Genomic DNA, 27,537 nt, shown 5'->3' on the forward strand with positions numbered 1-27,537 from the left:
AATTACGTTCTGAAACATAATTATTTTCTGTTTAAGGGCACCTTCTACCACCAACTAAAAGGTACGGCAATGGGCACGACGTGTGCACCCATGTACGCCAATATCTACCTGGGATGGTGGGAGGAGATGAAAGTCTTCACACAGGAGATGCATACACACACACAGCACGTCGAACTGTGGTCTCGCTATATTGACGACGTGCTGTGTCTGGAATGGGACAGTGGCAGAATTTAACAACTTTGTGATGGTTATGAAACAGAATGACCACAACTTACGCCTCACCAGTGAAATTAACCAGGACAGAATTACTTTTCTGGACCTGGAAATTTTCAAGGATGAACTAGGGTTATTGCAATCTACGGTCCATACCAAAATCACAGCCACGAACAACCTATTATTGTTCACAAGTCACCATCCCAGACCTCAAATTGAGGGTATCCCTGTGGGACAATTCCTAAGAGTAAAAATAAATTGTTCCACCAGTAGTGACTTTGAGAAACAATCAAAAATTATGAGCCAAAAATTTGTCAACAGGGGTTACAGCAAAAGCTGCATTAACAAAGCGTACAAACGTGCCAAATATTCGGACGAAATACGTTACTGTATGGTAAAAAACAACTAGAAAATGAATTAAGTCCAATTAGAATAATTGGCACTTACAGTAAACAGTGGAGAGAAATTAAAGGAGTAATCAACAAACACTGGCACATCCTCTTGGAGGACGAAATATACAGGACAGTGCTCTCTGATACCCCCTCCATTACTTATAGGAGATCAAAAAATATATCTGATTCATTGGTACACAGCCATTATAAAACTATGACAACTACAACATGGCTCCCAAACACCGCAAAGGGTACCTTTAAATGTGGGGCATGTAAAGCCTGCAGCTTTATTAACCCCCAAAAAAACTTTCAAAATGCTAATGGGTCAAAAAAATATACAATCAAAGATTGCTTTAATTGCAAAACGTGTGCGGTTATTTACCTAGCGACCTGTAAATGTGGTCTGATGTATGTTGGCAAAACGTCACACCAACTACGTCGCCGAATTTTTGAGCATGCCAGCACTATTAGGAACGAAGTTGACACACCACTGGCACGACACATTAACCTGTTACATCATGGGGACACTACGTCAGTCCTATTCCAAGGCATTGAACATATATCCCTGGGGCTCCGAGGAGGGGACATTGACAATGCCTTACTAAGGAAAGAGTCAAGATGGATTTTCGTCCTAGGCACACAATCCCCACATGGGCTAAATGAGGACTTTAACTATTGTGCATTTTTATAAAATCCTCTCATGTCGCGCCATGAATATGAAGGTATATCATAACAACCCATGACATGATTAGTACTAATATATATCCAACATGGGTTTATCTTCATATATGTATCACATGCCTTGATAGTATTAACACCTTTTGATATTACCTACATGTCATTATATACCTATCAACCATCTAATTATCATAGCATGGAGTCATACATGTCATCAGTTCAATAACAACACTGGTCATTGGGCGTGTATTATATAGTTTTATTTTTAGACTCACCTTGTTTTTAACTCAGAAGGATTCCCTGGTATTAGGCCACTGCATAGTATCCCAGCATAACGGGCCGCTTTGACACTGTATGGTAGGGTAGGAGACTCCCACTTCATGACGTCATTAGATCACCACGGCAACCGTAGGGTTTAAAAATCAGGCCTATTCAGGGCACCTCCCACCCCCGAAGAAGTTCAGTTGTCTTGGAACGAAACGCGCGTCGGGATGACGTCATAGCGACGTCGGGTGTACTACAGACTCACAGGAGTTTGTTCTTGGTCGGCTGTAATTGAAACTTGACCGTTAAACTTTGATGTGGGCCACAGATGTGGATCCCACTAGCATATGATAGGGACTATTAGGTCTATTCATCCTGTGTTGGTCAGAGCTGACTACGAGTGAATGCGGAGCTATTTCTACATAACAGGAAGTGTCTGTCGGTATATTATCATATCGGGTGTCTGTAAGTAGACAGGGCTGTGCATACACCCGGTTGGACTACTATACTGTCCACTAGGGCTCTTAACCAACTTACACTTACCTTATAGCAACGCTTATCCCTAGATAGTTTTTCACACGATCACTGGGGCTCTCCTCTGTCTGGAATTGCACTGAGCTCATTGCACTGAGCACCAATGCCATGTGCAACACACAGGCATAGATATATAGTGTCAAGTGAGCTAGTGCTAACTGATACCACTGTATCTCATTGCTCCACAGGATTACTGTGTATTTGTGCAAATACCCTTTCAGGGACTTAACACAGTATCTGTACACAATGCAACTATGTGAAAGTGCTATGTGATACATGTTTACATCTAACTGCAAGTTGCATCCAGCATGAATGGCTACTTAAAGGTATACACCTATGCCATTTGACCACAAGAGAAGTCCATATTTAGGATTTCCCTAGTATATCGCTTTAGGTTTTAACTTTTTTCTATGTTTACCCCAATACTATAGATCAATAAATAATTTATTATTTTCATACAGTAGAGTTGAGTGCATCACTTGGGGATCGTTTCTCTTCCCCTCCTATACTGAAGGAATGAACCACAGAAATCCAGGGATACAAATAAAACATTAGCTTATTGTTTCTTGCGTAATACATCTTGGTTATTCTCCGTTTTCTGGCTCTGGCAATCTCCCCTCTTGATTGGTTCCCAGCGCACCATGTGACGTGTCGCCACACAGGAACACAATCTTGTTGTATCCTGTGCTGGCTGACGCGCCCCTGATGGTATTTCATTAATTTCATTAACTAGACAACTCTAGCATAGCTGAACTAATACCTTCTAACACTGAAATCTGAGGTGGTGAAGACTGGTGACTTTGGTTGACAGGTTATTCATGTACAGAACTTATGTGTCTCAACAACACGATTGTACCTGTGTGTTAAAAAACATGCAAATCCTAACTCCTCTGTCGGTTGCTTCACTCAGGCGGCTCGCCGCCGACATCATCTCCCCCCGTCTCCCTCTATCACCACCCTGCTTCACTCTGTGCCCCTCTACAAAATCTTGCAGAATTACAGAGAAACTGCAAAAAGAAAATGAGCTTTGAATATCGTCTGAAAATAACAAAGCAATGCCTAAACATTTTGGATTTTGTCAGATGTGAATTTAGTTGTTTATTAAAGCTAATTGCAAAAATAAAACCGTTGCTATAAAATTATGCATTTGATTATTGTGCAGTAAAGTAATTGTGCTTTTGTTTTGTTAGATTTCCTTCCGTTTCTATGTGATGGCTGTTCAAGAGTGTTTTGGTAAGAATATAGAAATCAGTTAACTTATTATTCAGATACTAATGAAAGATAATGCAAATCTAATGATATAATGCATGCATCATGTCCAAACTTAAAGATGGCAAGCTGTGTGCTCATTTGCATGTAATTTCCCAGAATCCCTAGCTGCAGTGGAAGCACTATGCCCAGAGATAATGGGAAAAATCAGGGTTTCAGACCTGTCAGAGAAATGTGAATGTGCTCGCATGTGATATTTTTATTTGCTGTACGGTGGAGGTTTTTTCATGGTTTTTCTCACCATAACTTATTTTGAGTACTGTATTCAATGAACGCTCCAAAAATACATACATATGCAGCATCTTGTATCTCTAATTTGCCACAACATGCACTGATGAAACACGGATCAAAAGTGGATCATTTTGCGGCACAGTGCTTGGCAGGGGGGAATGGCATATCTGGATTAACACAGCGGGGGTCCCTGCTTCTGGATGGGACCTCCGCTGTGTGAATCCTACCGGCTGCATCAGTCTGTAAGAAACACGCAGTTAGAGTAGACAGAATCAGACACACTCTCTGCGCGCCTCTAACAGGCGATCGTGCGGCTTTTATTTTAATAACATAGGATTGAAGCCGGGGGTCTCCGGAGCGTAACCACATTCATTTCAGCTCCAGGACCCCCTGCTTCCCGAGTTACAGGCCCCGATATGGGGTGCCTGTATCTCCGCAAAGTTAAAATGTCCCGGCCACGTGATGCGGGAGAATCAAACATGCAGGGAGATACCGGCACCCCATACTGGGACTTGTAACTCGGGAAGCAGGGGGTCCCGTGGCTGAAATTAATGCGGTTAAGCCCCGGAGACCCCCTGCTTCAATACTGTCATTAAAATTAAATAAAAGCAGCTTCATTACCGTAGCGGCTAGCCACTAAGGTAATGAAGGGGTTGAACCAAAGTACCTGCTTTTTGGGGGGTAAAGGAATGGGCAAATGCCTTAGTAGCCAAATTTGGCTACTTGCGCTTTTGCCCATTCAAATACAGTAAAATACAAATTAAATGAATAAATGTTTTACTTACCCCTGCCAGGATGAAGGCGGCGTCCTCTTTTACAAACATGTAAGGGCCGATGCCCAACCATTAAAACACCAATAACCCCTTAATTAAGGGGTTACTGGTGTTTTAATGGGGTGGGTGAAAGGTGTACTGTAGTTGCCCCAGGGAGGGTGGTTAGGCTTCCTAGGAGGGTTGCAGGATGGGTTAACCCCTTTAATTACTTTAGCAGTTGTAACCACTAAAGTAATGAAGGGCTTAACCCCTCCCACAACCGTCCCGGTAGGCCTAACCACCTGCCCTTGGGCAACTACCCCCTTCACCCATTCCCTCAACCCCCAACAAACCAGGTTCTTTGAACTATGTAGGAGTGGCACAGTGAGTAAAGACACTGACTGGCACTGAGTTTGAAGCAGGGGGAACCTGGTTCAATTCCCGATGTCGGCTCCTTGTGACCTTGGACAAGTCACTTTATCTCCCTGTGCCTCAGGCACCAAAATATACTTGCTTACTTTACTTTACATCCACGGATGGGTATAGACGACTTCCACAGAAAACTTCACTTTAAAAAGATCCATGGAAGTTGTTTAGCTGGATATACCCGAGGGGACGCTAGGCCCAAGGGTCGACAGAGCCCATTTTGTTAGAAACGAGGGGTGCCACGTGAAGGCATAGTTGTCAATTGATAATGAGAAGCTCTATATTCGCATCAATTATCCTTGCCCCCGCACCAAAATATAGATTGTAAGCTCCACGAGGCAGGGACTGTGCCTGCAAAATGTCTCTGTAAAGCGCTACGTAAAAATTAGCAGCGCTATACAAGAACATGCTATTTATTATTATTATTATTATTCACTACTACCACTAAGGTGCTTCTATTTTATTTTAATGACATAATATTGAAGCAGGGGGTCTCTGGAGCTGAGCGCATTCATTTCAGCCCCGGCGACCCCCTGCTTCCCGAGTACCAGTTTCTCCCTGCATGTTTAAATCTCTCGCATCACATGACTGGGACATTTAAACCTTGCAGAGATACCGACACCCCATACAGGTGCCTGTAACTTGGGAAGCTGAAATTAATGCAGTTGAGCTCCGGAGATCCCCTGCTTCAATTATGTGGTAATGTGTTAATCCTCTTCCTAAATATACATTTTTATGTCTGAAGCACTTATTCCATGTTCTGTTATTTGTATTATTTGCTATTTATATGATTGTCACATGTATTACTACTGTGAAGCGCTATGCATGTTAATGGCGCTATATAAATAACGACAACATACATACATACATACAATAAAAGCCGCGCAATCGCCTGTTAGATGTGCACAGAGAGAGAGTGACTGATTCTATCTACTCTCACTGTGCGTCTCTCACACACTGATGCAGCCCGGTAGGATTCACACAGTGGGAGTCCCATTCGGAAGCAGGGACCCCCGCTGTGTTAATCCTGATGATCCATTAGTCTGGTCGCTGGGATTCCGCGAGCACACTGATGCCAGGACCGAACCCTTGGCGGATTCCGTGCCGACTTTGCGACCAACCATCGCGCTACATCTGTATGCGAGTTGCACAATGCCATTCTGTGCAGCGGCAGAGTTTTTGCATTACAATATAAACAGTACTATGCATTGCAAATCCTTTATGCAGTAAAGATCAAAGATCTCTAATAAACATACAGCACTGTTTTAATTTGCCTTAAAATGGATGTAACATGCACTTTATCAATATAGACAGCAAAACCATTATTTTACATATAGTAAAAAGCAGACGCCATTTGTAATACAAAAAAGCCTGAAAATAATAATGCTACAATGTTAGGGGGGAAAATATAGTTGATTGACGCAATTTAAAAACAAATTGTATGTATGTCTTTATATAGCACCATTAATGTACATAGCACTTCACAGCAGTAATATACGTGACAATCATATAAATAACACATAATGGGAAGAAGTACTGCAGACATAAAAGTAACATTTAGGAAAAGGAGTCCCTGCTCTGAAGAGCTTACAATCTAATTTTATAACTAGTATAAGTGTTTTTAAATAATCTTTGAAAGTGTTTAATGTCTACATAGTAACCCAATGCCTTAGTGTTGAGGATCTTTACCTAATATTGTTTGAAATAAAACATTAAATTGTATATAAAGGTAAATTGTTGATCCAGACTTTTTTGTTTTTCTTGTTTTATTAAAACTGGTGATGCTAACATCACGAGATTCAGTGAGAAAAGGGCAGACTAATAATGACAAAATAAGGTTCAAAGAAAATAACATGGGAAGAGGGGAATCGGATACATGAAAATATAACTAAGCAAGATTGAATCCTTTTATTTTTATTTTTTTTATAATTAAGTACATTTTGTATTTTCTTTGAAGCCTTCAGCATAGAAGCAAAGATTCACATGGCTGCCCTGAGGTAAGCAAATAATTTCTAAATTAAGCGGTTTGGTGAGAGAATAATCTATTTGGGCTGCTGTAGTTGTGACTGATCTTCTAGACATGGTAGCCAGAGGCAGCAGAACCTATTTTGAGGGTATGCAAGATGTGGAGAGATGGAAATCACGCTCCTGAAAAGTGGCACATGGGTAATGAGTGCAATAAAAACAGTGAAAAGGTTGTTTAAAAATAGTGATCCAAGGTGACCGCATTTTTTAAAAATGTGTAACTGATAATTGTTAAGTGATAATTAGACCAGGCAAAATCAATAAAACCAGAATAAATGGAACTAAAAGAAAGCAACCAAATGTGGAATGTTGGCCGGAAACGACCCGTTCTGCAAATATTGAATGAGAGCGAGAACACACACACATACAGCATATATTACTTACTACTCATGTTTTATTTATTTCACTTCAAGAAAAGAGCCGGAGTCCGAGAAGATTCCAGGAATACTCCATGTTTACAATATTGCAATATATTTAGAGAGAGTCATGATTATTTTGTCAAATGAATTGCTGAATTAAGATTGTAATGAAAGTGAAAACTACCAACACAGCGGAGTGAACATGACTCCTGTTGTGTTTCATTGTCCAAGGTGGCTGCAAATAAGGATTGTGCGAAATCAGAGGAAAGCACACTCTACCCTTGTACCTACAAAGACTGCAGTGGAAAAGAATTGGTGCTAGTCTTATGCCCCCACTGTGAAAAACATTTCTGCCTGGGGTATGTACAACAGCCGTTTGTTTTATTATGGGTTGTATTTGTGTCATTTCTGTTTGACCTAACACACAATCGTTGGTGTATAGACATCGTCACCAGTCGGATCACCAATGTGAGAAACTCGATATTCCGAAACCTCGGATGGCTGCAACACAGCAACTTGTGAAAGGAATTGTAGGTGAGTAGTTTTCTGTTTCTGCACTGGCACAGTTGACTACTTGAAAATGTGTCTGTAATGGTTATATCCTGATTTTAACACATAAATGAAAGGCTATCAAAGTCAATCTGTCATTCACAGAAAGTACATTAATGGTGCACACCACACTCATTTTTTATTTATTTTTATAGTGAATACATTCTAGTGAAAAAAACTGATTAAGTGAAAATTACATAAAAAACTCATTAAAATCTAACACGTGGTGCCTAGATCTATAATAGTTGCTGCCTTAAGTTAACCTCCATTGACAATGACATTGATGAACAACAGTAAAGCAATATTTATCCATTACATTCTAGTATAATCATTGCCAGATACTTGGCTACAATTAGCAGAGGGCATGATCACTCCAACTACCAATTTCAAATTGTTTGAGTGGGTAAAAGACTTAAACCTCTTCTCACGTAAACTTCTATTGCACAAATTAAAAGACGACAACTTGACACTAGGGGTATTACAACACAGGATCAGTCACATCTTGAGGATCTGGTAACATTACTTTGTGATAACGAACAAACCAATGCATCTGTAGAGGGTCCCTTCACGGATTTAAGACCACAAAATAAATTTACGCCATTGATGAGTGTATGCCCTCAAGTGGAAGTATTCATAGAATTGGTGTCAATAGACTTAGAAAAATTGAAACCCTCCTATCACAAAAAAGTAACATCTCTAAAGGTGAAAAATTGGCTTTAAAAGAGCTCATGGAAAATGATGAGATTACGATAAAGCCTTCAGACAAAGGAGGCAATATCGTCATTCTCAATACAACTCATTATGTAAAAGAAAATAAACGCATCCTGAAGGACAAACAGATATACTATCTCTTAGACAGAGACCCAACAAATAAATTCAAAATGGAATTATACTCGATACTGCGTGATGGCCTCGATCATAAACATATTGGCAAAAAGGAATATAAATTCATGCATATAAAAACACCTACCATAGCCACATTTTACATACTCCCCAAAATACATAAAAACAAAGAAAGACCTCCGGGGAGACCCATAGTGTCAGGGAATAATCTCACAGAAAACAGCAGCAAATACCTTGATAAAATCTTACGGCCGTTCGTCTTGGCATTACCGTCCTGCATTAAGGACACCAAGGAAACTTTACTAAGACTGAATGGCATTTCCACAGACAGTAACACCTTACTAGTGACACTAGATGTGGAATAATTGTATTCAAGTATTTTACATACAAACGGGCTGCAAGCTTATGATTACTTTTTATCCACCCAACACTGTGGGTTTGTGGCTCATAATAGATTTGTAATGAACCTATTACGGTTTGTGCTAACGCACAATTACTTTCTGTTCGATGGCCAATTCTACCACCAGGGTACAGCTATGGGGACATCTTGTGCCCCAACATATGCTAACTTTAACCCTAACATATGCTAACTTGTACCTGGGCTGGTGGGAGGCCACCGTAGTGTTTAATGATAATAGTCAATATACTGAGCACATAGATATGTGGCTCAGATTTATTGACGATATTCTCTTGATCTGAAGTGTCCCGGAAGAGCTATTATTGGAATTTATTGGGAAATTAAACATCAATACTCTTAATCTACGATTGATCTCAGAATACAGTAGATCTATGGTGACTTTTCTAGATCTCATTATAACCAAAGATTCGTCAAATGAGATTCAAACATCTGTATTTAGAAAGCCTACCTCAACAAATAATCTGTTGTTAGCACAAAGTCAACACCCGGATTCGTTGATAAAAGGGATACCAACAGGTCAATATCTTCGTCTGAGACGAAACTGTTCCACATTAAAAGACTTCAAAAAACAATCCAAAGATCTAAAGGACAGATTCCTTGATAGAGGTTACGCTTTGAAAAATCTACAGAGAGCATACAACAGAGCTCTAAATAGTGAAAGGGATACCCTATTAGCCCCCAATATCACAGCAGGGGACAATCAGATCAGATGCATTGGAACCTATAGTCACAGATGGCAAGATATCAAAAAAATATTTGCTAAGTATTGGCATATCTTGAGATCTGACAGCGATTTAGCACTTGTTTTAAAAGAAACACCAAGCATCACAAGTAGAAGATCCAAAAACCTTAAGGATGACCTTGTACATACAGTAGTTACCATCAAAAAAGGTCACCCAAAGGTTGTTTTCATGTAAATGCTGTAAGGCATGCCAATACATGCAGTCAACAAAAACTTTTGATAATGCAGACAAAACCAAACAATTTGAGATGAGACATTTCATTAATTGTAAAACCTTTAACGTTATCTATCTCATTAGTTGTACGTGTGGCCTAAGATATATAGACAAAACAATCCGGGAATTAAGAAGGCGCGTACTGGAGCACGTAAATTCTGTTATTAATAAAGCAGACACACCAGTAGCACGCCATGTCAATTCAGCACATAATGGCGATTCAAGATGTTTCAGATTCGCTGGAATAGGTAATCTGAAGAACAACATGCGGGGAGGTGATATTGACCAAAAGCTCCTAAGACGTGAAGCCGAGTGGATATATCGCTTAAAAACCCTATATCCAACAGGCTTAAATGAGGGATTTACATTCACTCCCTTTATATAATTATTGCCTGTTATTTTTGTGTAAGATCCTAAAACAATCATATTGTATAGCAGACATCCAATTTTACATACAATTGGGTATATCTGGTGATATAGCCTTATGACTAATATTAACATCTTTATTTAGATCATAGATGGGCTGTCGTACCACACATTAACATCATGTAGTGGCATACAGGTTTGATGAACAACCTTCAAAGTCTCATCAGTCACACATCAGCCCACTACAACTGGACAAGATCTTACCAGTCAGTGTATTATACACTTATGTATATAGTGCAGTGTAATTATTTTTTTTAATTTTATCTCAATTTCTTTATAACTGTTTATTAAATAAGTATAATATAATTATAGTGTTTATAAGTTCATAGTGTTTTAAACAACAGGGTATGCACATTTGCTACCTTATTTCCATCATAGGGTTAATTAGCATACTAATCCACATTTGCTATCTCTTATTTCCATCTTAGGGTTAATTAGCATTCTAACAGATGCTATTGTAATGATGCAAGATAGCTTGTGCAACTGCGCATCACCTATCCAGGCGACTTTACACATCATTGTATGGTCACATGAGATTTGTGAGCCTGGAGCTGCGTTTATTACTTACAATTAAGGGATAATATATATACGCAGTAAGGGGGTATTCCCTGTATTCACCTGCCCCTGACGAAGCTCCGCCTGGAGAGAAATGCGTAGGGCGTGGTGACGTCACATCACGTGGTGCCGCCGATCTGTTGACTGCCGACGCCATTACACTCAGAGTTTAGCATGCTGACTATGAATGCCACAATACAGCTAAGTACTCTAAACTAATACAATACATGGTTATTTGCAAGCCATCTGTGCGCTATCATCGCTGTCACTGCAAATCTGTGATGTAGTATGTATTGTGGGGAGACATGTGTGCACAGATATCCGTGTACAGCACATCAATTGACAGTACAACACAAGGTTATTTTGCAGGTTATTAGTGAGCAACCATCGCTGTCACTAGAGTGAGTGAGTCCAAAGTAAACCTTGGCAGTGATGTTGAAACTGCGCTGCCCTTAGTAAGCAGCTTTTTCATATTTGAGTTTAGCTAGATAAGGGATCCCATAGCACTGTTATTAACCTGCAATCCTGTGATGTGGCATTCATTGTGAGGAATTTGTGTGCACATATATCCTTGCACAGCATATTAATTGACATAGTAAGAGCTGCCAACTAACTAAGTTTTTTTATTATATTCTGTTGTCTATGGTACAACAACAATCAGATATTAGTATGGTCTTTTGGGCAATTGACAACAATATAAACATCATATGGTTGTTTGGCATAAATTAGCAGTACAGCAATGCTATCTCATGTGAACTCACAGATAATTGAAAGTCAGTTAAACCCAATGTGTATTGTATGATTCCATATTGCTGGTATTAACTCTGAGTACATGAGGCAAGCTATGAAGTGTCATGTGGCATTGTTGTAGCTTAGCGTTCATTGCATTCAGTGATCATGCCCTCTGCTAATTGTAGCCAAGTATCTGGCAATGATTATACTAGAATGTAATGGATAAATATTGCTTTACTGTTGTTCATCAATGTCATTGTCAATGGCAGTTAACTTTAGGCAGCAACTATTATAGATCTAGGCACCACGTGTTAGATTTTAATGAGTTTTTTTATGTAATTGTCACTTAATCACGGTTTTTTTCACTAGAATGTATTCACTATAAAAATAAATAAAAAATTAGTGTGGTGTGCACCATTAATGTACTTTCTGTGAATGACAGATTGACTTTGTCAGCCTTTCATTTATGTGTTAAAATCAATTAACCTGAGTACATAGGTAGCACCCATTTTTGTAAAAAATGACACAATATCAATAATAATCAATTGAGTGAGCGGTGTGCTCTGTTTTGTGTTTGAATGGTTATACCCTGTGTTCATGTCATCTCACCAGCATATATTTATCTTGTTGCCCTTCGTGGTAATGGTGTTAATATTGGATATATAGGTTTTTATTCATTAGACTGAAAATAAAAACACCACTTGTGAGCACATTCAGATCTCAGACAGTTCCACAACCCTGCCTTTCCCTATTCTACAAACAGGATTGTTACAAATTCCGCCACTGGTGTATTGGACTAGTGCACACACTGCACAGTAGTACAGAGAACATTTTGGACTGAATCGTTATTTTTGGAGACACAGGGGAACTGCACCCCCAAATGATCATCAGCCACCTGCAACCAGGAAGTGTTTGGACACTCCTGCACTGGGCACAAATATGCAGGCTGCTGCTGCTGCTGCTTGCTTCAGCTCCTTTTCATGATCCAGACTACATTCGTTGCTTCATGGATTCCTCACATCCCATATGATCTACATGCCTGTTATCTCAGTACATTTGTGAGTTGTATTATCCCCTTTTTGCACACAATTATTTATAAACCGCGTTGCACTATTTTTCTCTTTTTTCTTGTCTTTTTTTTTTTTTATATTCCTTTTGCTGAGGAAGAGAAGATCCATTAATCCCCTTATATATGAAAACGTCTGCTTTTTTTTTACAGTAACATGTGAGTTCACTACCATTACTGAAACCAACACAACACGAGTTATTCACAGAGCTGCACAATAGTTTTTTCCTGTGTTTTTCTTTTTTCCACATGTGAGTGTTTGCGCTCGGAAGATCCTGCCCCACTGCAATCAAGACAAAGTGAAAATAAGTCTTTTTCTAGAACTGCACCACACTCGCCTTTTTGATCATTTTTATCCTGTTTTTGAACTCACCTGCATTAATTTATCACTGTCACTTTAACAAATACACAAAATTAATTTGCGCTTGTTGTTGGTATATAATGCTCCTGGTAAGTCTGCTTAATTGGGACATGTTTCCACTTGAAAAGACAAGTAGAAAACAAATGACGGGAGCCTATTCTTTTCAGATTCCAAAAAGGCCGCTCCACCAAGCAAAATTCGAAGGGGAGCGAAAAATAGTGAGACGGCAGCAAAGGTAGCCCTGATGAAGTTGAAGTTGCACGCTTTGGGAGATAAGTCTTTGCCACAGGTAAAAAAAAAATTCCTCCAAATATTTTTACTTTCCATGAACTATGGAAACATCCCTCCATCCCCACAGAAGTTTCTCCATTTACATTATCTATGACCTGAGGGAAGAGGAAATGTCCTGTTGGTTTATGACATCCAATGTTAATGACTTCTAATTACTGTTGTAGAAAGGTAAAGTGGATACAAATAATTAATCTGAATGAACAATCCATCTTTATTTCATATCATTGGGTACTAGGCATTTGAAACATACCAAGTTCAATACAATGCATTATGACTTGTCTATTATCTCTGTAAAGTGCTTGTATATTGTCGTTGCATGCACAGTTGGCGCTATATATAAGCAGTAAATTGAGCAGACAGCTGGGCACTCTGGAAAATTATTTAATAAATGATTTGCCAGAGTGCCCAGCTGTCTGCTGAATGTCCTATACGTGATTCTGTTGGGTTTTGAGACTTCTGCTGCTGGAGGCACCATATTTATTGGTCTGTATGTTGTTTACTTTGACTATTTTTGTATCTTTGTGTGCCAGGTTTCACTATTTTGTGTCTTTGCTCTATAAATAGTACGCACAAAAATACGATACAGTAGAGTTCCTGAAATGTATATCTCGGTAATCTGCCTACCAAAGACAAGTTGATGGCAACAAGATGCACATACTTTTCTGCTTTTTCAGTGCGTCGCTCTATTAAACTCAAGGTCATAAACTAACATACTTCATTTATTTTAGACACCGTACCTGGATACGTAGTAAAAATGACCTCTTGCACTCCAGTGTTCAAATCGATCTGATTTCTACATCAATTTTCCCTTATTGAATTCAAAAAAATAGGCTTTAATCACAAGTGCAAAAGAGAATAAATGATCACTTTTTGTTCAACTTCCATTTTAGTCACAAAGCATGCCAAAAATGTGTATACAGGCATACCCCGCATTAACATACGCAATGGGACCGGAGCATGTATGTAAAGCGAAAATGTACTTAAAGTGAAGCACTACCTTTTCCCCACTTATTGATGCATGTACTGTACTGCAATCATCATATACGTGCATAACTGATGTAAATAATGCATGTGTAACAGGCTCTATAGTCTCCCCGCTTGCGCACAGCTTTGGTACAGGTAGGGAGCCGGCATTGCTGTTCAGGACGTGCTGACAGGCGCATGCGTGAGCTGCCGTTTGCCTATTGGGCGATATGTACTTACTCGCGAGTGTACTTAAAGTGAGTGTACTTAAAGCGGGGTATGCCTGTATTTGTTCACATACAAGAGACCCTAGTAAAAGTAGTGAAGGTAAAAAATGTATAGTATCTAATAAATATATTTAACCAAATATAGTATAACTTATGATATTTATTTACAATACTATATTGTACATAATTCTAATAGATTCATAATATAAAATAAAATCTGCATGGGGTTATATTAACCCCTTGATGAGTGCCCCATGACGTAGTTACCACTTCATGAAGCGCTCCAGAGGCCCATCATAGAGTAGCTATTTCATGCGTTTGATAGTTTTCAAGGGGAGATCTAAACGGACGAGGAATGTAAGAGGAGTCGCCTCTTCTGTTTTGTGTCAACAGTGACGTTGAGGCCATTTGATCGCAATGTGCCGCAACCCCTCTGGCATACAAACGTTTAAGTAAAGTCATCCAGACCATGTATTAATAATTAATTCTAGGGCCACCAACAGGAGCGGTTTGAACGATATCCCTGCTTCAGCATAGGTGGCTCAGTCATTGACTAAGCCACTGGTTGAGCCACCTGTCCTGAAGCAGGGATATCCTTAACCTGACATGTTGGTGGCCCTTGAAGATTGGAGTTGGCCACTCCTGCTATAGTGTATATATAGTAACCTCCACCTGAGCAATGCCTAATGGTGTCAAAATAATGAAAATAGAATGTAGTGTGAAGTAAAACTTGTGTCCTACACTTCAGACAGAAAGGGTCTACTTTCAAGTCTTCTTACCCAGAGGGGTACAAGAGAAAAGCAAGCCAATGTTCTTCAGCAAGAAGTGGAGCGTCGGCAAAGTTGTGGACTATGCAGCTTCTCTAGCAAGTCTTAAAAACGATAACAACAAAGCTGCTGCTAAGGTACGATTTTGTTTTCAGGTTTATAACTGCACCTCTTGCAGCTAATGGATTGTATTCTCTTTACTGTTCCACACACCTTTATAACATGGTGGCGCAGGCCCTCCTCGCAGCACAGCGGTTACATAGTTACATAGTAGATGAGATTGAAAAAAGACTTCCGTCCATCAAGTTCAACCTATGCTACATTTAGAAAACAGATACTTTATCCTATATCTATACTTATTGATCCAGAGGAAGGTAAACAAAAAACCCCATTAAGGGGAAAAATCAATTCCTTCCTGACTCCAAGAATTGGCAATCGGATTAATCCCTGGATCAACATCCTTCCCATGTATACTTATTTGGTATATCCCTGTATACCTTTCCCATCTAAAAAGATGTCCAACCTTTTTTTTTTAACAAATCTATTGTATCTGCCATCACAGTCTCCATGGGTAATGAATTCCACATTTTAACTGCCCTTACTGTAAAGTACCCTTTCCTTTGTTGCTGGTGAAATTTCCTTTCCTCCAACCTTAAGGGATGGCCTGAGTCCTTAGTACAGCCTGTGGGATGAATAGTTCTTTTGAAAGCTCCTTGTATTGTCCCTGAATATATTTGTATATAGTTATCATATCCCCTCTTAGACGCCTCTTTTCTAATGTAAATAAATCTAATTTAGCTAGCCTCTCCTCATAAGTTAGAATGTCCATCCCCTTTATTAATTTGGTGGCTCTTCTCTGCACTCTCTGTAGTTCCATAATATCTTTTCTTAGGATTGGTGCCTAAAATTATACTCCAGCATCAAGAGGGTTATTTATGGTAAACGTCAAGTAAAAATATTTATATATAAAAAAATTATCTCCATGTGACTATCGCTCACAAAATGAAATCTTGTAAAATTTCCACTGAGTTATGACCATTACACACAGACACAGACACACACACAGACACACACACAGACACACACACAGACACACACACAGACACAGACACACACACACAGACACACACACACAGACACACACACACAGACACACACACACAGACACACACACACAGACACACACACACAGACACACACACACAGACACACACACACAGACACACACACACAGACACACACACACAGACACACACACACAGACACACACACACACACACACACACACACACACAGACACACACACACACACACAGACACACAGACACACAGACACACAGACACACAGACACACAGACACACAGACACACAGACACACAGACACAGACACAGACACACAGACACAGACACAGACACAGACACACAGACACAGACACAGACACACACACAGCAGGCCTAAATTGTATAGCAAAGGGGTGCAGGATTTTCTAGGCTGGGCGCCGCAGTTACACAGGCCCCGCGCTCTTCCCCAAGTCATTTAAATTAAATGACGGGTGAGGCCTCTGTAACTACTCTTACCTTCTCTCAGCCGGCTCTTTAGCGACACGACGTCATATGACGCCGCCGAAGCCAGAAAGCAGGTAAGGAGGGGGGGCGCGATAGAAAAGAGCATACAGGGGGGCGCGAACAGAAAAGTTTGCGCGCCCCTGTCATAACATCAAAATTACCTGATGAAAGGTCCTTAATGGATCAGAAATGTTGTGTGTTCACCAATAAACCACATGCTGACCGATTTTGTGAGTAGAGCTCTTTCAAGTTTTTTTTCAAGAAAGTACTTTCAGGGGGAGAAACTACCATATTTTTCATGATCTAATTGTTGGCCACACTGTTTGGTTATTTTTGACCCCATTGTCACTTTGAATTGCTCCAATTATGTTTTTGTTTTATTACGCTGTTCATCAAGCTCTAGTATTGAAATACACCTGAATGGGCCGTAACGGTCATTCAAGTCAATGTGGGTTACGACCATTTGGGTGCATTGTCACGGAGCTCGGTGAATCCTGGGGGTATGTTTGCAAATAGACGTTTACACATAAAATACATCTAACCTAATACTTGATTGCGTGTTTCTTTTCCTGCAGAAACTGAGGGTGTGCCACACGGAGTCAGGAGAGGTCCTACCTCTGGACAGCACTTTGGAAATGTGGATCTCCAGTTCAGAGAATCCTTTATACAATGGTGGAAATATTATTCTAGAATATCTTGACAATGAGTCTCATATCATAGAAGATGCCAATTCATACTTAATTTGATAACTGGAAAATGAGCAGAATAATATATAGGCAAAGAAGGGGGGAGGGCAGGGTAGCAGTGTTGGAAGACAAACAGATATCAATCATGCAGGTTTTTACAATAAAGATTTATTTTGGTACACCTCCATTCTTCCTTTTTAAAGTAGGATTTTCCTTTTTGTTTTTTTGTAATTTTTCCCTTTTTTAAATGTTTTTTATTTTAATAAAGTATACCCTGGTTGCATGATACACAAAATAATAATATATATAATCTTTTATTTCATATAGCTCTTTTATCCCCAATGGGACTGATAGTGCTTCACAATTATGGTATAGTGTGCGGTACCCAATGAGAATTGTACATACTCAGTCCCTGCCCTGTGGAGCTTACAATCTATGCTTTTGGTGCCTGAGGCAAAGGGAGATAAAGTGACTTGTCCAAGGTCACAAGGAGCTGACAGTGGGAATTGAATCCGGTCCACCTGATTCAAACTCTGTGTCATTGTTAACACAGTCAGTGTCTTTACTCACTAAGTCACTCCTACAGTGTTAGGATTTCGGAGAAAAGATACATGACGTGCCTATTACAATTGTATAATCATGTGTCTGAGGACAAGCATGTTAATTACTCTTATCCTGGGAGTTTTCAGATATTAATAATCATGTATACCATATTACCATATTAAATAAGGTCATTAACCCCTTCAATACATGTTTCTTCTGTTAAGGGCTAACCATGTTTACACTAATGTGGAGCAGAGGCAGACCATTATAAATGAGCGTATAATGCAGGGACAAGAATACAAACACGTTTATGGTTTAGTATGTCTTTATATTTGACAGGAGCTTGGAAAAAAAATGCTAGTGCACTAGAATTCTCCTACTAAAGGAGGGTGTTCTATATCAGACTCTGGTAAGAATCTTAGGTGTCCACAGAAGGGGGACCGGCACTCAAATTTTGTCAACACTACCTAAAACTTTTTCCCTGCTTATATATCCTTTCTTGCCACTTGGGGGTGCTAAAATCCCTGCAGTTTTTTCATAGTTCTGAGTTCTTAACCCTAAGGGCCCTATTTAATATACTCAAAATCATCTTTGTTTCAGAAAAAAAAACATAACACGAGTTTGGGGGAAGAGCAGCTAAATAATTTGTGATACTGAAGTCTTTGTTTATTGCCAAAGATGGCAAGTATAGGGTGTGTGTGTGAGATAGATATAGATATATATGTATATATGTAGAGGTATCAGTCATGCACGGTGCACCACCTTGAGAAAGGTCCCACTGGGGGACCGAAACGTCGGTTTTTGTGTCTACTATCAAATATAGAAAATTCATGATTTACTTACCTGCGTGCTGTCTCTTGATGTCGTGTTGCAACCGGTATCGTATGATCTATATATATATATATATATATATATATTTATTTCACCTGTTTCTGAAGATCTGGCCACTACATGAGTGTTTCCCCTGGTGCTGCAGCACCTCCATCCCATGAGGATCCTGCTGAAAGCAGGATAGTTCCCACAGGCATTTCCCCTTCACAATGACCACACATTCTAGCTGGTACTATGGCATGTTTTATTGGGTAGACAGCATTGCATCATCTCCATTCCCTGGAGCAGGCCCCAGGGGCTTGAGGTCCCAAGAGTCCCTCCCAATCTCCTTTACCCTCTTGCAGGGAAATGGGTAGCATACCATATACATCCTCCTTCAATTTGGTGGTGTCAGCTTTTATACCCGGGGGGAAGGGCTTGTAGCATCGCCCCATGGCAGGTCCAGGTACTGACAGGCATCACACCATATACATGTGACCCAGTCAGTACCCTCCACAGGTATGACACTCCAACTGCTGGTTTAGGCCCTGTGCAGGAGGTTGACCCCAATATTGCCTGTTTCTATCAGGACTTATAGTGTTGAGGCCAGTAGAAGGCTATAGCCAGGGGAACGTGTGTGTGTGTGTGTGTGTGTGTGTGTGTGTGTAAGAATTATTGCTCCCTTAAGTAAACATAGTGGTCATGAAGGCATTCAGTGACCCCAGATGTTCCCTGTACAGTGCCCCTCAGGGCAAGCTTTCTCACCCCAGTTGTCTGCCATGTGTGTATGTGTACACACACACACTTATGGTGGGTGACAAAGGCAACAAAAAACCTCCACCGTTTGCATATAGCCAATAAAGAATATCACTTTTGAGCACATTCACATGTCTTAGACAGTTCTGCAACCCTGCCTTTCAACCATTATCACCTAGCATACAGTGCTCCTACTGCAGCAAGGGATTCTGGGAAATTACATGCAAATGAGCACAATGTCTCACCTTTTGCCTGGAATATCCATTCACATGGAGCCCATATACATACCCAGCCTAGAAATATTGCAAAGCATGTATAAACCAACCTCACACTGATGGGACCCATTAAAGTTGAAACATGTCTGTGAGTGGTTTAACTCTCTTTGCTTGTCCCATGCTGTGCTTAAAAGCTGTGTGATTGGCGATGCATTTGCTTATATGGGCTCCATGTGAATGGATATTCCAGGCAAAAGGTGTCTCATTGTGTGCTCATTTGCATGTCATTTCCCAGAATCTCTTGCTGCAGTGGGAGCACTGTGTGCTAGGTGATAATGGTTGAAAGACAGGGTTGCAGACCGTCTAAGACATGCAAATGTGCTCACAAGTGATATTATTTATTGGAGATATATATATATGTGTGGTTTTTTTTTCACCATTAGCTCAATTAATACCAATGAAGCATACTAGGCTTGGAGTATTATTTGTATTGAAGAGGTTAATGACATATATATATCATTAACCTCTTCAATACAAATAATACTCCAAGCCTAGTATGCTTCATTGGTATTAATTGAGCTAATGGTGAAAAAAAAAAACACACACACCCTATCCATGTACAGGTCCTCGAGCGTCTTCCCCATTGAACTAATTCACTTAATGCGGAGGGAAAAAAAACATAAAAATAGTTCCAGTTGATTTAAAACAAAAATTGGAAGTCAAGGTATTTGCCTCTTTGTAGGCCCTAAAGAGCAATGAAAACGGTGTCAAAAGTCTTACCCATGGGAGGCCTAATCCAAAACTTGACGGCCTACTGTAATCCGTAGACAATTGAGTCTCGTCGGTCAATTTGCAACCTTGATTGAAGCCCATGATCTTCAGTTATGTGAAGACTAACCCTTTGGAAAGTGCTTAAAATGTAAAAATGTGTCTTTATATCGGATGCCCTTGCTCACATATCCTCTCTTGACTGAAGACGGATGTGGTATTGGAGGGAGCGGCCCTTATATAGGACCTACCGCTGCATGAGTTTGGCACTTTTACTGATGACATCAGATGTTGGGAGACGTTTTCCCATGTAGGGTAGACCTTTTCCCATGCAGATGGATGCGTTTCGTAGTTGTAACGGGTTTCCCCCCCCCCCCCCCCGAATCGCAGATTATACTGTGGGTGCGGAGAAACATACAGTGTTACCATAGGTGTGGTGCGTTACCTGTTGGCTCACAGGAGGGCTGAGCTTCCGCCACGGGGAACCTGGGGCAATATATACTAGGGGTAACCACTTACTCAATTCAGCACCTCCACCTGCGATGGCTCCCACCATAGGGGGAGTGGTTCCTCGCAGTACACATACAAATAATCAATACTCACACACAGTGATATATATATTAACTAATACCATTTACTGGGAACAGCATACAAGCATACCCCGCTTTAAGTACACTCACTTTAAGTACACTCGCGAGTAAGTACATATCGCCCAATAGGCAAACGGCAGCTCACGCATGCGCCTGTCATCACGTCCTGAACAGCAATACCGGCTCCCTACCTGTACCGAAGCTGTGCGCAAGTGGGGAGACTATAGAGCCTGTTACACATGCCTTATTTACATCAGTTCTGCCCGTATATGACGATTGCACTACAGTACATGCATCAATAAGTGGGAAAAGGGAGTGCTTCACTTTAAGTACATTTTCGCTTTACATACATGCTCCGGTCCCATTGCGTACGTTAATGCGGGGTATGCCTGTATAACACAAGACCATACAAACATATCAGAACAGGTGTCCCTCTCTCGAGGAGACACTTACTGCGACGTCCCGCAGGACGCTTCCCCAACAACAGGTGATCCCACCCAGTGTCCAAAGAACCCCACCCAATGTCCCGCACTCTTGCAGAGATAGAGAATATGGGTGACTGAGCAGCCACAATTACACTAAGGGCCCGTTGGTGCACTTATGACTGTATAGTACCTGCCGAGCACTCCGGTGCTCGGATCAGCAACAACTTCACAAAGGATCAGTCGTAGGATGACGTCATCTGATCCCCAACCGGACTCTTTGCACGCGGACCGCCGAGGCGATCCCAACCTGGAAACAGTCTCTGAGGACCCCAACTTGGATCCGAACCTCCTTGCAGGAACCGCAGCGTCCGCTGTGTCCCTATCTAATCTACCCTACTGTGACAGGATCCCTAACATAGGGCCTGTCCCTACAGCACTAAGTGACACGCGCTATACTATAGGCCGTCCCTACAGCACAGCAACCTGTAATGGCTTTGGGGGAAACTCCTAGGGGTCTACAGGGGTTAATAACCTACTCCTTTCCCCTTACTCTTCCCGGTTCTACTCTACCCCTGCAACTAACCTTTGCAGTCCTGAATAACTAATCACTAGCACTCGCAGCACTAGCCGTAACGCGTTGCAATCTACTGGGTGTGTACAGCGACTCACTGCAACACTATGCCTTCTTGTCAGGCCTCACAGCACTGCCAGCCGTGACCCTGACAAGACAACACACTACGCACTAAGGGCAGCGTCCCTATCTTAACCTCCCTCAGCACTTACCCACTAACCTAGTGGGGAGTTGAGGCCTACCTGGGATGTGGGTACCTATCTGGGTGCAGGAGCTGCATTCGCTCCCCGCACCCTTCCTTCCCTCACAGCTCCCCCGCTCCAACTGACGTTCCCAGCGCGCGAAATCTATCTTATCTCTCCCTTCCAAGTCATCCTTCAGCCATATTAGCTCCCTGGTGTCACGTGGGGCATACAGAGGCTCATGGGACTTGTAGTCCCTGCTCAGAGCCTTCCCTGGTAGGCCAGGGCTTCGCAGGCTTTTCTGGCTCTCTTCTGCGCATGCGCGAGCTATATGGGGCTGCCTCACTGTTTCCCTGCCTAGCCTTGCCCTCGCGCGACTTCGCCTTGACTCTGGGGCTCTACCTGCGCATGCGCGACCACTGCGCATGCGCGAGCTAAGGGGCAATTGCGGCGCCCTCGGCGCCCGGCTCCGGGATCGCTGGGAGTCCCGTGATGCGCGTGCGGCCTTGGCAACCGGCTGCACGCGTCCCCGGCAACCCCCGCTCCGGGACCTGACCGCCCTCACCTCTGCGATCGCCGCGCGGGGCCGCCATTGGACTCGGCGGCACCCGCGATCAGACACGAGGTGAGGGGGGTGCTGCTGTGCCTGGGGGACCTGGCTACATCGTATACACTTCTTCAGGGAATTCTGAATCCAGGATTCTCTGAAATAGTATATACTACGAAACGCATAGAATTGTAGTCGTAGAGTGCAAGCTCTACACGATTTTGGACACCAGATACGCTGTTACAGCCCTCATCCGTCTGTGGCCAAACAAACTTTTGACTGTCATACCCAGTATAGTCGCGCTCATGAGCGACTGAACGGTCGCGACGTCATCAGTAGCTGCTGAGGTGAGGCAAGTCTAATCAGCAATTCGCCGTCCGCGTGGAAGGTCCCTACAGCAGCGCTCAGAAACACAGAAGTCTATATTTTAACAGAGACAGACACCAACTACTGTACGCCAGGAACTGATTGCCCAACAAGAGGAGATCCAGGACGCCTATTCGGTTGCAGCTTGCAGAATCGATCGATTGGTGTGGAAAACAGAGGTCTTTGCCACTGTGGTAACATGTCCAAAACATGTCATGCCTGTTATTATTCTAATTGATGTACGCGCATTACTTACCCTTTTTGTATGAACTACCAATATATTCATTACATACTTCACTATGAGATATTTGTGCTGTTTTCTTTTTCTTTTATATTGTATAGGGCCTTGAAAGTAACAAGTCGCAGGCACAAGCCTAAAAAATATAATGCTTAAAGTAATACAAAATCTGAAACAGGAAATGCACAAATGTTGCCATTTTAATTGTTATTCACAGAAAATGTTTATTTTACAACTCCTTTTAAAATAATACCTGTAGCTTACATGAAATACCTTGTTATGTCAATTTAACTTCCAGTAACTTAAACTATTTTTTAATCCCAATAATCAACAGTAGTAAAAAAGCAAATTGTGCTCACTTGTACACCGAATAGGATTAAAGGGAACAAAAATCATTCAGATAAAGAAAACAAAAATAATGATTTATTAAAGTTACTATACTAAAATGAATATTGTACTTTTGTCAAACACAAATTGTGACCCCTTTTTTTTTTTTTACAAAAATATTCTATATTTAAAAAAAATTAGGTTAAAAAAAAGTTAAGCTGCACAAACGGTATCTTTCTTCCTGATGGTCTATCAGTTAGGAGTCTGTTCTGAGACATTAATGATTTGAAAAGTCCTTATTATTAATAATAATGCCATTTTGCCTTAATTGTTTCTTTAAGGAGATTCCAGAGAACAAAAGAAAAATGTAACTTGCATTGTAGCACCAAATTCTGTTGCTGTACCTTAATTTTGCCTGTCCTTATACCCATATGCACATTGTCGAGCAAAACATTTTTTAGTATGTATTAAATAAAGACCAACAAAATAAGACCATTTTCTGCTCCATGCCCTTCAGAGTGTCTTATCTATATTGCAAATTCTTATGTAGACTAAATTACTTCCACGATTCTGTATTCTGTGAAAATCAAGTTCAGACAGATGGATCTGTAATGAAAAGAATGTACGCCTACAGGTACGAAGTGATATTTAATAATATTACTGAGTTCTGTACTTGTACCTACGTTGTACACAAAATGAACTGGAATATCTTATTGGTACTTGTCACAAAACCACCCAAATGGTGAATTAGGATTCATTATCAGCTTTTAAAAGTATGAGTCCATTTGATTGTGTAATGTACTTGACACATGGTGGATGTTGGCATGTAAACCTACGCTAATTTAACAGATTAAGGACAGAGTAAGAGATTTAACAAATGTAAAATTATATATAAACATTTGAAGTCGCGTTTGGGTGCATTGAACTGTATGATACAAGAGTTATCTTGTGATTTCTGGACTTTATTTTGCATGTGTGAGATTAACATTGTGGAGCCTTCCCTTTACAAGGACTGACATGGTCTTGAAGTGAACTAGTTCAATGATTGTCAACCTACTGTATGGTAGTTAATGTGATACATGGCAGCACACCCATCCTCCCACCCCCCACCGCACTCCCCACCGCACTCTCCTCTCTCCCTCCTCCGGCGTGTCAGGTCTGATTGTGTGTTGATGTCCGCTGTATTGGTTTACCATGCCAGCAACATGAGTAGACATCACAGGCTACAATCTACCAACATGCGGTAGGAGTGGGAAAGTAAACAGGGGGAATTGTGTCCTACCTTCACTCCTTGCTCCCTCCTTCCAATCGGCATGGGTAAGGGAAGGGGGGACCAAGTGCAGCTGGGCAAGGCCCTGAGCACACTTTGTAAATACTGGAGTCTCTGCTGCTAGCTCGAGGATTCACACGTGACGGCACCATGGGGAGGAGAGGGTCATGGGCACAGAGAGATGTGCGAGTGCCAAGGGGAGAAGATCATGGGGGAAAACAGAAGTGCCAGAGTGTTGGGTTTGGTGGGAAGGGTAGATCATGAGGGCAGAGAAAGATCTGTCAGCATGATCTGAATTGCATATATCATTTAATATATGTGGAGGTATTTGGGCTTTCAAATAAGATTTAAAAAAATGTAATAATATATATATATATTTTAAAAGAACAAAACAAACATAATGTTTCTTTCACTGCCTGTACTTAGGCACACTGTTCTAAGTGCCAATCCTGTCCTTTTTGTGTAGTAAACGTGAGGAAAAGCCTGAAGAAGGGACCTTATTTTTGTTTCTTTTTATTACAAAAGCTCTATTTTAGCTTAACCTCTTCAGTGCCACTCTGTCACTGCAACCCATTGCACAGCAATGCATTGTAAGCCACATAGGCACTGAATGGGTTAACGCAGAGAGCGCTTAGAGATCCCTGTTAAGGATACAACACTTACTTATTTATTAAACGTTTTAATAGGAAATATTACATTGAGCGTTACAGTATGTCGTGTTTTTAACAATATCCTGAACACAAGAGTTATGATGACAACTGTGTCTGGTCCAGCTATCTCTCTATCTTCCCTGTCATGTAAGTTCTAGTAAGACAGACAGTGACAGGCTGTCCTATGGGGTTTTCCCCCTCCTCCTGCTGACTTCCTGAGTGACCGGAGTGGTGGTGCAGATACTGGGCCCTCCCTCTTTGAGCTACAAAAAGGAAATGCCTAAATTATAGTATGAAGTTCAGCCCTTAGGGGTGTGTCCTTCAGTAAGTGATTGGTGTTCCACACTATTCCTTTATGGGGTAGGAACTCAGAGCTCTCCTCCCGGCTGGGAGTGAGACGTTCTCAGTCCCTCATGGGCTGAGACACTAACCTAATCCAAAGAGGCCTCACCATTACCCGCAGGCTAGTACCATCCAGAAGCCAGGGATTACCTTATAAACAGGAGCATACTCTGTACCAACACCAGCAGTGGCTGCTGTAATAAACACTATTCTCATTTATACTTCTGGCTCCGCGGCAGACTGTGGAGGGAAGTATTGAATTCCCTGTATAACCCTGTTCTTTTATCGTAACCATGTATTTTTTATAACTCTGTGCCCAGGACATACTTGAAAACGAGACGTATCTCTCAATGTATTACTTCCTGGTAAAACATTTTTATAAATAAAAAATAAATTGAAAGTAAGGACTGTCATTGCAGGGGCTGCCTTCAGCCTTGCTGAAGCCCCCTATGTCTGGAGACGCTGACACCAAGAAGCAATAAAGAACCAGAGGAATCCCCAAAAGTCTACCTGTCTTCCCCCACTACATCACGGGTACCTCAGCTCTCCTGTACCTCACAGGTAATCAGCACTACACCTAGCAATACCCATGGCAAGATCTCCCGGGGGGGGGGGGGTAGGGTGACCAGATTTTGAAAATGAAAAACCGGGACACATTTTTTTTTTTACATAACAGTTTATTTATTGTAGTACACTTATACTTTACTACCATTAGTCCTTGTTACGTGCGTGTGTGCGCATGCGTCGGATGATCTCACTAATCGAAAAAAAAAAAAAAAACAGATGTGAATGATTCTGAACCCATTAACCAGTGTCAGGATGCCCCCTCTTCACAATTTCTAAAGCAGCAATCCCGCCTGGGATCTTACCTGATCTGCAGTCCCTCAAGGTACTATACTGGAGGGGAGGTGTTTCCTACCTGTCTTCCGATGTCTCCCGTGTGAAACTTGAGTCAGATCTGGAAGAAAGAAGGGTAGGTTACTTCAATGTAGGTTTACGGCAGTTAAGATAAGACATAGAGGGTGAGGGAGAGAGAGAGGGAGACAGGGGGAGAGAGAGAGAGGGAGACAGGGGGAGAGAGAGGGAGACAGGGGGAGAGGGAGAGGGGGAGAGAGAGAGGGAGACAGGGGGAGAGAGAGAGAGGGAGACAGGGGGAGAGAGACGGGGAGAGGGGGAGCGAGAGAGAGGGAGACAGGGGGAGAGAGAGACGGGGAGAGGGGGAGCGAGAGAGAGGGAGAGAGGGGGAGTGAGAGAGAGGGAGACAGAGACAGAGGGGGACACAGAGGGGGAGAGAGAGAGAGAGAGAGGGAGACAGAGGGGGAGAGAGAGAGAGGGAGACAGAGGGGGAGAGAGAGAGGGAGACAGGAGAGAGAGAAAGGGAGACAGGG

General features: G+C 41.5%; 1 protein-coding gene across 4 annotated transcripts in view; it reads left to right on the forward strand.

Annotated features, from left to right (window-relative positions):
* ZFAND1 (zinc finger AN1-type containing 1) overlaps positions 1-18,930 on the forward strand; it is a 30,051-nt gene extending 11,121 nt beyond the window's left edge. For all 4 annotated transcript variants that reach the window (XM_075583022.1, XM_075583023.1, XM_075583024.1 and 1 more), the window contains 7 exons: positions 3,272-3,314; positions 6,717-6,756; positions 7,375-7,502; positions 7,586-7,677; positions 13,217-13,338; positions 15,279-15,434; positions 17,439-18,930. In XM_075583022.1, the coding sequence (XP_075439137.1) occupies positions 3,272-3,314; positions 6,717-6,756; positions 7,375-7,502; positions 7,586-7,677; positions 13,217-13,338; positions 15,279-15,434; positions 17,439-17,609 (752 nt within the window). In that variant the 3' untranslated portion in view covers positions 17,610-18,930. The remainder of the gene's footprint in view (positions 1-3,271; positions 3,315-6,716; positions 6,757-7,374; positions 7,503-7,585; positions 7,678-13,216; positions 13,339-15,278; positions 15,435-17,438) is intronic.
* The last annotated feature ends 8,607 nt before the right edge of the window (positions 18,931-27,537 follow it).

Source organism: Ascaphus truei, chromosome 2, assembly GCF_040206685.1.
Source record: "Ascaphus truei isolate aAscTru1 chromosome 2, aAscTru1.hap1, whole genome shotgun sequence".
In the NCBI taxonomy this organism is placed as follows: Eukaryota; Metazoa; Chordata; class Amphibia; order Anura; family Ascaphidae; genus Ascaphus; species Ascaphus truei.